The 11,523-nt window shown below is 45.8% G+C and overlaps 1 protein-coding gene across 1 annotated transcript; it reads left to right on the forward strand.

The window, feature by feature from the left end:
• Nucleotides 1–464: 464 nt before the first annotated feature.
• Nucleotides 465–10,454, forward strand: LOC147119784 (uncharacterized). Its single transcript, XM_085983779.1, has 3 exons — nt 465–734; nt 901–1,007; nt 10,208–10,454. Exons 1-3 carry the CDS (start codon nt 465–467, stop codon nt 10,452–10,454), a joined length of 624 nt encoding a protein of 207 aa, XP_085839905.1.
• The last annotated feature ends 1,069 nt before the right edge of the window (nt 10,455–11,523 follow it).

The following is an 11,523-nucleotide window of genomic DNA, read 5'->3' on the forward strand; positions in this document are numbered from 1 at the left end:
TTCCCATGCACCTGCTGCCTTTGTCCTTCTAGGTGGTGGAGGTCACGTGTTTGGGAGGTGCTGTCAAAATTCTAGTCAAGTTGTAGATGTATAACGTCGCTCTCCTTCACCCCTCCCCCTCCCACCTCACTCTCCTCCCATCGAGGCCAGAGTCTTGTGTAGGCCCAGACCGGGTGGCGGGTTCCCTTCCCTGAAGGACATTAGTGAACCAGTTGGGTTTTTACGACAATCCGGCAGCTTTCATGGTCACTTTGTTCCAGTGCCGGCCCCACAAATTCCCAGATTCATTCAGCTCAATTTCACAATCTGCCTTTGTGTTTTTGTGGGTTCTCGCTCACCCTCCCTTTTTCCAGTTTTAAATTCATTTTACAGGGTGTTAGAAGGGGAGGATTTGCAGACGAGAATCTCAAATCAAACATCACTGCAAGATCTGACAGTCATTCAATTCACCAGGACCTTTGAACATGGAAGCAGAAAGCACCGTTCAGAGCGTGGAGAAACCTTACACGTGTTCTGTGTGTGGACGAGGCTTCAGCCAATCCTCTAGCCTGTCGAGACACAAGTGCAGTCACACTGGGCAGAAACTGTGTAAATCTGGGGACTGTGGGAAGCGATTCAACTACCCGTTTGAGCTGGAAACTCATCGATGGGTTCACACTGGGGCGGGGCCATTCACCTGCTCCGTGTGTGGGAAGGGATTCACTCAGTCATCTGACCTGTTGACACACCAGCGAGTGCACACTGGGGGAGAGACCTTTTAAATGCTTGAACTGCGGGAAGTGCTATAAAAGTTCCGGGGTCCTGATGAGTCATCAACGTGTTGACACTGACAAGAGACCGTTCAGGTGCTCTCACTGCGGGACTGGGTTCAGGCGATCATCTGACCTTACTATACACCAGCGCATTCACACTGGGGAGAGACCATTCACCTGTTCTGAATGTGGGAAGGGATTCACTCAGTCATCCAACCTGCTGAGACACCAACTTATTCATACTGATAAGAGACATTTTATGTATTCTGACTGTGCAAGAGATTTAAAAGAAAAACGGATCTGCTGACACACCAGCAAGTTCACACCGGGGAGCGGCCGTTCACCTGCCAGAGGCTCAGGTAGGCCTCAGTGCGGCATCGGCAGCGGGTGGAGGCTGAGCAGCGCGGCAGAGCGACTACAAGAGGCCCCAGAGGCTCAGGTAGGTGTACCAAACTCCAATCTCAGGCAAGGAGAGAGGTAAATAGTATTCAAGGTGTGACATCACCACAAAACAGGTAGGTGATTTGTTGGAGTATTTCTCTCGTTTTAAAACTTTAAGTCTTTGGTTTATAGTTTTTAAGGTTGCTGTGGTGTACCAAGGCCTTTCTGGTGCAGAGTGACTGTTGGTAAACCATTTAACTGGTGTAACTAGAGGGATTGATTTAATTTAAATCCCATTAATTAAAGGGGATACTAGAATCTAAAATCGGGCAGAGGGTGTCCATAACTAACAATAAAAAATTTAATTAATTAAATAGAATTCAGCAGGTGATGTGTTACTGTTGCGAGATATGGGAGCTGGTGAACCCTATTGAGGCTCACGGTGATTACGTCTGTGACAAGTGTCTGCTGCTACAGGAACTCCAGCTCCGTGTTGATGAGCTGGAGTCTGAGCTTCAGACACTGCGACACATCAGGGAGGGGGAGAAGTACCTGGATTCTGTGTATCAGGAGGTGGTCACACCTGTGAAGTTAAGTAATTCAGATGTAGCCCATGGTCAGGGCCAGGACGGGGTGACTACGAGTGAGGCAGGTACGGGGATCCAGGAGGTAGAGCTGGAGGAGCCACAGCGCTTGCTCTTGACCAACAGGTTCGAGGTTCTTACTCCCTGTGGGGACAGGAGCAGTGACTGCAGGGAGGATGAGCAACCTGGCCACAGCACCGTGGAACGGGGGGCCATTCAAGAGGGGGGAGTAAATAGAAATGTTGTAGTGGTAGGGGATAGTATTATTAGGGGGATAGATAGAGTTCTCTGCAGCCGAGAGTGAGAGTCCCGAAGGCTGTGTTGCCTACCCGGTGCCAGGGGTAAGGACATCTCCTCTGGGCTGGAAAGTAACTTGCAGTGGGAGGGGGTGGATCCAGTTGTCGTGGTCCATGTTGGTACAAACATAAGAACATAAGAACATAAGACATAGGAGCAGGAGTAGGCCAATCGGCCCCTCGAGCCTCCTCCGCCATTCAATAAGATCATGGCTGATCTGATCCTAACAGCCAATCCACTATCACAGAAGCATCTCCTGAATCTAACAGAATTAGACACACGAAATAGGAGCAGGATCAGGCTACACGGCCCCTGGGCCCGCTCCGCTACCCACAGGGCCATGACCGATCCGAAACTAGACTCATGTCCAAATTCCTGCCCGCTCCCCAAAACCTTTAATTCCCTTTACTTCTAGGAAACTGTCTATTTCTGTTTTAAATTTATGTAATGATTTAGCTTCTACAGCTTTTTGGGGCAGCATATTCCATGGACCTACCACCCTCTGAGTGAAGTAGTTCCTCCTCATCTCAGTTCTGAAAGAGCAGCCCCTTATTCTAAGACTATGCCACCTAGTTCTACTTTCACCCATCATCGGGAACATCTTCCCCGCATCCACCCGATCCAACCCCTTCACAATCTTATATGTTTCAATAAGATCGCCTCTCATTCTTCTGAACTCCAATGAGTAGAGTCCCAATCTACTCAACATCTCCTCATATGTCCATCCCCTCATCCCCGGGATTAACCGAGTGAACCTTCTTTGTACTGAGTCGAGAGCAAGTATGTCCTTTCTTAAGTATGGACACCAAAACTGTACGCAGTATTCCAGGTGCGGTCTCACCAATACCTTGTACAACTGAAGCAATACCTCCCAATATTTATATTCTATCCCCCTAGCAATGAAAGCCAACATTCCATTGGCCTTCTTACTCACTTGCTGCACCTGCATACTAACCTTTTGAGTTTCGTGCACCAGGACCCCCAGATCCCTTTGTACTTCAGTACTTTCCAGTTTCTTGCCATTAAGATAATAACTTGCACTACGATTTTTCCTGCCAAAGTGCATAACCTCACACTTTCCAGTATTGTATTCCATCTGCCAAATCTCAGCCCACTTACTTAGCCTGTCTATGTCCCCTTGCAGGTCTTTTATGTCCTCCTCACTCACTACTTTCCCTCCCAGCTTAGTATCATCTGCAAACTTTGAAATGTTACACCCGGTCTCCTCCTCCAAATCGTTAATATAGATTGTAAAGAGTTGGGGACCCAGCACTGACCCCTGCGGAACACCACTAGTTACTGATTGCCAGTCTGAGAATGAACCATTTATCCCAACTCTCTGCCTTCTGTTAGATAGCCAATCCTCTATCCATGCCAGAATATTACCCCCAATCCCGTGATTTTTTATCTTAAGCAATAATCTTTTGTGTGGCACCTTGTCAAATGCCATTTGGAAGTCTAAATACACTACGTCCACTGGTTCCCCTTTATCCACCCTATATGTTACTTCCTTAAAGAACTCCAGCAAATTTGTCAAACATGACTTCCCCTTCATAAAACCATGCTGACTTTGTCCTATTAAATTATGATTATCCAAATGTCCTGTTACTGTCTCCTTAATAATGGACTCCAAAATTTTACCTACCACAGATGTTAGGCTAACCGGTCTATAGTTTCCAGCCTTCTGTCTACTGCCCTTTATAAATAAGGGTGTTACATTTACAGTTTTCCAGTCTGCTGGGACCTTTGCCGATTCCAGGGAGTTTTGGAAAATTATTACCAATGCATCCACAATCCCTACCGCCACTTCCCTCAAGACCCTAGGATGTAAGCCATCAGGTCCAGGTGATTTATCCGACTTGAGTCCCATTATTTTACCGAGTACCACTTCCTTAGTGATTTTGATCGTGTTTAGCTCCTCCCCCCCTTTAGCCCCCTGTTTGTCCAGTGTTGGGATATTCTTAGTGTCTTCTACTGTAAAGACTGATGTAAAATATTCATTCAGCGTTTTTGCCATCTCCATATTTCCCACCATTAATTTCCCGGTCTCATCCTCTAAGGGACCAACATTTACTTTAGCCATCATTTTTCTTTTTATATAACTATAACAACTCTTACTATCTGTTTTTATATTTTTTGCTAATTTACTTTCATAATCTATCTTCCCTTTCTTAATCAATCTTTTTGTTATTTTTTGCTGTCTTTTAAAGTTTTCCCAATCCTCTATCCTCCCACTAGATTTGGCTACCTCATATGCCCTTGTTTATAGTTGAATACCATCCTTAATTTCTTTACTTAGCCACGGATGGATGTCTTTTCTTTTACACCCTTTTCTTCTCAGTGGAATATATTTTTTTTGGAAGTTGTAAAATAACGCCTTAAATGTACACCACTGATCATGTATCGTCTTACCCTTTAATCTATTTTCCCAATCCACTCTACTCAATTCCGCTCTCATACCTTCATAGTCTCCTTTATTCAAGCTTAGCACGCTTGTTTGAGATCCAACCTTCTCACCCTATAATTGAATATGGAATTCAACCATGTTATGGTCACTCATTCCAAGGGGATCCTTTACTAGGACATTTTTAATTAATCCCGTCTCGTTACACAGGACCAGATCTAAGGTTGCTTGCCCCCTGGTCGGTTCAGTTACATACTGCTCAAGAAACCCATCCCTAATACACTCAACGAACTCATCCTCAAGGCAGCCCTGCCCAATTTGATTTGTCCAATAAATATGATAGTTATAATCCCCCATAATTATAGATGTTCCCTTATTACAAGCCTCAACTATTTCCTGATTGATGCTCAGTCCAACAGAGTTGCTACTGTTCGGAGGCCTATTGACTACGCCCACTAGTGTTTTTTTCGCCTTATTATTCCTTACCTCCACCCAAACTGTTTCATTATCCTGATCTTTTGACCCAATATCATTTCTCTGTATTACAGTGATTCCTTACTTTATTAACATAGACACCCCTCCTCCCCTTCCTTCCTGCCTGTCTTTCCTGATCGTTAAATAACCTGGTATGTTTAATTCCCAGGCATTGTCACCCTGCAGCCATGTTTCTGTAATGGCCACAAGATCATACACATGTGTAGTTATTTGTGCCATTAACTCGTCTATTTTATTACGAATGCTACGTGCATTCAGATAGAGAACTTTCAAAGATGTTTTGTGACACTTAGTTCCTGCTTTTGCCCTTTTTATTACTTTACCTTTACTCCATACCTTCTGCCCCTTCCTGACACGCTCTGGTTTTTAATTTCCCCACTGCTACCTAAGTCTATGAACTTCTCTGTTGTCATTTTTATTATTTGCTCTCTAGGAACCTCCCCCCAACTAGTTAATTTAAACCCTCTCTACAGCCCTAGTTAGATGATCCGCCAGGACTCTAGTCCCAGCACTGGCCAAGTGAAGCCCGTCCCGACGGAACAGCTCCCTCCTGCCCCAGTACTGGTGCCAGTGTCCCAGGAAGCAGAACCCATTTCTCCCACACCAGTCTTTGAGCCACGCATTTAAATCTCTAATTTTATTTGTCCTAGCCAAATTCGCTCGTGGCTCAGGTAATAATCCAGAGATTATTACCCTTGTGGTTCTGCTTTTTAATTTGGCCACTAGCAGCTCAAACTCCCTCAGCAGAACCTCCTTCCTTGTCCTATCTATGTCGTTGGTACCAACATGGACCACGACAACTGGATCCTCCCCCTCCCACTCCAAGTTTCTCTCCAGCCCAGAGGAGATGTCCTTAACCCTGGCACCGGGTAGGCAACACAGCCTTTGGGACTCTCGCTCTCGGCTGCAAAGAACTCTATCTATCCCCCTAACGATACTATCCCCTACCACTACAACATTTCTTTTAACTCCCCCCACTTGAATGTCCCCCTGCTCCACGGTGCTGTGGCCAGGTTGCTCATCTTCCCCGCAGTCCCCGTTCCCATCCTCACAGGGAGTAAGAGCCTCGAACCTGTTGGACAAGTGCAAGGGCTGCGGCTCCTCCAAAACTACCTCCTGGATCCCCGTACCTGCCTCACTTCTAGTCACACCATCCTGACCCTGGCCACGGACTACATCTGCATTAATTAATCTAATTGGTGTGACTACCTCGTGATACACAGAGTCCAGGTAACTCTCCCCCTCCCTGATGTGTCTCAGTATTTGAAGCTCGGACTCCAGCTCTTCAACACGGAGCCGGAATTCCTCGAGCAGCCAACACTTACTGCAAATGTGATCACCGTGAGCATCAATGGTGTTCACCAGCTCCCATATATTGCAGCAGCAACACATTGCCTGATCTCCCATTCTATGTAATTAATTAAATTTATTAATATTATTCTTAAATATCCTCTGCCCCGATTCTAGATGGTGAATATCACACCTTAGAACTATAAACCAAAGAGATTTAAGCTTAAAAGGGAGAAATACTTACCAACCAATCACTTACCCACTTTCTGGTGATGTCACACTTGGATTACTTTTTACCTCTCTCCTTCCCTCCGAGTTCAGAGACTGGTACACCTTACCTGGTCTCTGGGGACATTTATACCCCGCTCTGCCGCTCAGGTTTCCCGCCGACGCTGTGAGACCTTACATGGTCTCTGGGGACTTTTAAACCCCGCTCTGCCGCTCAGGTTTCCCGCCGACGCTGTGAGGCCTTACCTGGTCTCTGGGGACTTTTAGTAGATAGGACTAGGAAGCCGGTTCTGTTAAAGGAGTATGAGCAGCTAGGGGTCAAATTAAAAAACAGAACCTCAAGGGTAATAATCTCTGGATTACTACCTGAGCCACGAGCGAATTTGGCTAGGACAAATAAAATTAGAGAGTTAATGCGTGGCTCAAAGACTGGTGTGGGAGAAATGGGTTTTGCTTCCTGGGACACTGGCACCAGTACTGGGGCAGGAGGGAGCTGTTCCATTGGGACGGGCTTCACTTGGCCAGTGCTGGGACTAGAGTCCTGGCGGATCATATAACTAGGGCTGTAGAGAGAGCTTTAAACTAACTAGTTGGGGGGGGGTTGCTAGAGAGCAAATAATAAAAATGACAACAGAGAAGGTCATAGACTTAGGTAGCAGTAGGGAAATTAAAAACCAGAGTGTGCCAGGAAGGGGCAGAAGGTATGGAGTAAAAGGTAAAGTAATAAAAAGGGCAAAAGCAGGAACTAAGTGTCACAAAACATATTTGAAAGTTCTCTATCTGAATGCACGTAGCATTCGTCACAAAATAGATGAGTTAATGGTGCAAATAACTACATATGGGTATGATCTTGTGGCCATTACAGAAACATGGCTGCAGGGTGACAATGCCTGGGAATTAAACATCCCAGGTTATTTAACGATCAGGAAAGACAGGCAGGAAGGAAGGGGAGGTGGGGTGGCTATGTTAATAAAGGAAAGAATCACTGTAATACAGAGAAATGATATTGGGTCAAAAGATCAAGATAATGAAACAGTTTGCGTGGAGGTAAGGAATAATAAGGGGAATAAAAAACTCGTGGGTGTAGTCTATATGCCTCCGAACAGTTGCAACTCTGTTGGACGCAGTATTAATCAGGAAATAGTTGAGGATTGTAATAAGGGAACATCTATAATTATGGGGGATTTTAACTATCATATTAATTGGACAAATCAAATTGGGCAGGGCTGCCTTGAGGATGAGTTCATTGAGTGTATTAGGGATGGGTTTCTTGAGCAGTATGTAACTGAACCGACCAGGGGGCAAGCAACCTTAGATCTAGTCCTGTGTAACGAGACAGGATTAATTAAAAGTGTCCTAATAAAGGATCCCCTTGGAATGAGTGACCATAGCATGGTTGAATTCCATATTCAATTAGACAGTGAGAAGGTTGGATCTCAAACAAGCGTGCTAAGCTTGAATAAAGGAGACTATGAAGGTATGAGAGCGGAATTGAGTAGAGTGGATTGGAAAAATAGATTAAAGGTTATGACGATGCATGATCAGTGGTGTACATTTAAGGAGTTATTTTACAACTTCCAAAAAAAATATATTCCACTGAGAAGAAAAGGGTGTAAAAGAAAAGACAGCCATCCGTGGCTAAGTAAAGAAATTAAGGATAGTATTGGACTAAGAACAAGGGCATATAAGGTAGCCAAATCTAGTGGGAGGATAGAGGATCGGGAAAACTTTAAAAGACAGCAAAAAAGTAACAAAAAGATTGATTAAGAAAGGGAAGATAGATTATGAAAGTAAATTAGCAAAAAATATAAAAACAGATAGTAAGAGTTTTTATAGTTATATAAAAAGAAAAATGGTGGCTAAAGTAAATGTTGGTCCCTTAGAGGATGAGACCGGGAAATTAATGGTGGGATATATGGAGATGGCAAAAGCACTGAATGAATATTTTGTATCAGTCTTTACAGTATAAAACACTAAGAATATCCCAACACTGGACAAACAGGGGGCTAAACACGATCAAAATCACTAAGGAAGTGGTACTCGGTAAAATAATGGGACTGAAGGTAGATAAACCACCTGGACCTGATGGCTTACATCCTAGGGTCTTGAGGGAAGTGTCGGTAGGGATTGTGGATGCATTGGTAATAATTTTCCAAAACTCCCTGGAATCAGCAAAGGTCCCGGCAGACTGGAAAACTGCTAATGTAACGCCCTTATTTTAAAAGGGCAGTAGACAGAAGGCTAGAAACTATAGACCGGTTAGCCTAACATCTGTGGTAGGTAAAATATTGGAGTCCATTATTAAGGAGGCAGTAACAGGCCATTTAGATAATCATAATTTAATAGGACAAAGTCTGCATGGTTTTATGAAGGGGAAGTCATGTTTGACAAATTTGCTGGAGTTCTTTGAGGAAGTATCATATAGGGTGGATAAAGGGGAACCAGTGGACGTAGTGTATTTAGAATTCCAAATGGTATTTGACAAGGTGCCACAGAAAAGATTAATGCTTACGATAAAAAATCAGGGAACTGGGGGTAATATTCTGGCATGAATAGAGGATTGGCTATCTGACAGAAAGCAGAGAGTTGGGATAAATGGTTCATTCTCGGACTGGCAATCAGTAACTAGTGGTGTTCCACAGGGGTCAGTTCTTGCTCCCCAACACTTTACAATCTATATTAACGATTTTGAGCAGGGGGCCGAGTGTAACATATGAAAGTTTGCAGATGATACTAAGATGGGAGGGAAGGTAGTGAGTGAGGAGGACATAAAAAACCTGCAAGGTGACATAGACAGGCTAAGTAAGTGGGCAGAGATTTGGCAGATGGAATACAACACTGGAAAGTGTGAGGTTATGCACTTTGGCAGGAAAAATCGTAGAGCAAGTTATTATCTTAATGGCAAGAAACTGTAAGTACTGAAGTACAAAGGGATCTGGGGGTCCTGGTGCACGAAACTCAAAAGGTTAGTATGCAGGTGCAGCAAGTGATTAAGAAGGCCAATGGAATGTTGGCTTTCATTGCTAGGGGGATAGAATATAAATATAGGAATGTATTGCTTCAGTTATACAAGGTATTGGTGAGACCGCACCTGGAATACTGCATACAGTTTTGGTGTCCATGCTTAAGAAAAGACATACTTGCTCTCGAGTCAGTACAAAGAAGGTTCACTCGGTTAATCCCGGGGATGAGGGGATGGACATATGAGGAGTGGTTGAGTAGATTGGGACCCTAATCATTGGAGTTCAGAAGAATGAGAGGTGATCTTATTGAAACATATAAGCTTGTGAAGGGGTTGGATAGGGTGGATGTGGGGAGGATGTTCCCGATGATGGGTTAATCTAGAACTAGGGGGCATAGTCTTAGAATAAGGGGCTGCTCTTTCAAAACTGAGATGAGGAGGAACTACTTCACTCAGAGGGTGGTAGGTCCATGAAATATGCTGCCCCAAAAAGCTGTAGAAGCTACATTATTACATAAATTTAAAACAGAGATAGACAGTTTCCTAGAAGTAAAGGGACTAAAGGGTTATGGGGAACATTCAGGAATTTGGACATGAGCCTAGGTTCGCATCGGTCATGGCCCTGTTGGTAGCGGAGCGGGCCCAGGGGCCATGTAGCCTGATCCTGCTCCTATTTCGTGTGTCTAATTCTGTTAGATTCAGGAGATGGTTCAGTGATAGTAGATTGGCGGCTGGATCAGATCAGCTATGATCTTATTGAATGGCGGAGCAGGCTCGAGGGGCCGATTGGCCTGCTCCTGCTCCTATTTCTTATGTTCTTATGTTCTTATGTGTGTGGAAAGGGATTCACGTGTTCATCCTCCCTGCTGACACACCAGCGAGTTCATACTGGGGAGAGGCCATTCACCTGCTCCGTGTGTGGGAAGGGATTCACTTGTTCATCCCACCTGCTGACACACCAGCGAGTTCACACTGGGGAGAGACCGTACACCTGCTTCGAGTGTGGGCAAGGATTCACTTGTTCATCCAACCTGCTGAAACACCAGCAAGTTCACAAGTGACAGCAGAGGTTAGATTCTGATGTTATTGCTGCTGTTAATCACATCCCGGACTGAACCATGTTCATTCTAACAGTTGGAGTTTGTTTCTGCTGATGTTAATCACCCCTGTAACTGGGTTGGAGTTTAATATTCTGGATATATGTCAAATAAATCAGCTTTGCTTTAAACACATTGGCCTAGAAATTCAGTTAGGGGCGCCCAGCTCGCCTGGGCGCCGGAATTACCGCTGCACGCAGAGCCACTTGAGCCAGCGGGAAATTCAGTTTCAGCGCCCCAAGTGGAAGCCGGCCGCTAAAGAAGGGTTTCGGCGCCCCGCTTGGGGCGCTGAAACTGAATATCGGTGTGTAATGTGCCGCAGCGCCACCCGCTGCGGAACGGCAGCCTGCGGTACTGCAGGCCTTCCTCTCATTCTTAAGGGGGAGGTGCCTACAACAGCGCGATCCCCACTCGCGAGTGCTGGCAAATGAGCCCGGCACCAAGGAGAAGTGCCGGGCTCTCTGGAAACAGCTGGCAATGCTGCGGGGGGGTGGTGTAGGAGGCCGGGGAAGGAGGTGCGGGCAGGCGGCCGCCGAAAAAGTGGCCGGCCGCACCTCCACCTTAACTCGCCCCACTACCAGCACAGGTAGGCCCCGTGTACCGGTCGCTGTTTGCGGCTGGCGCGGGGGAGGCGGCAGCAACCAAATATGGCCAGCGGGGCGATAGCGGGGTGCTGCGCACACCGATGACATCATCGGTGGTGGCGCAGCGCTACTGGCTAACGCCGCCATTAGCGCCCCGCTAAATATGGCGGCAGGTTTGCACAGTGGCGCAAAAGCCCTCTTTGGGCGCAAACTGGTGGCGCAGGCCACTGAATTTTTAGCCCATTGTCTCATTCCCACCTGAGTGTTTAGCATCACCTGGCTGGAGCTCAGAAAGGACAATCTGGGGGGAGGATCATACGGTGGGAACAGAACTATAGCCTCGATTCTGTCCTTCAGGGCCAAATTGAGAGGGGCAAATGGCACTTTGGTCTTTCTCGTTTCTCTGACAGCAATGTCCCAGTGCGAGTTAATCTTGAGACCTGTAAGGA

Source organism: Somniosus microcephalus, chromosome 4 (assembly GCF_052327205.1).
Source record: "Somniosus microcephalus isolate GS21.2 chromosome 4, FLI_Smic_1.0, whole genome shotgun sequence".
NCBI lineage: Eukaryota > Metazoa > Chordata > Chondrichthyes > Squaliformes > Somniosidae > Somniosus > Somniosus microcephalus.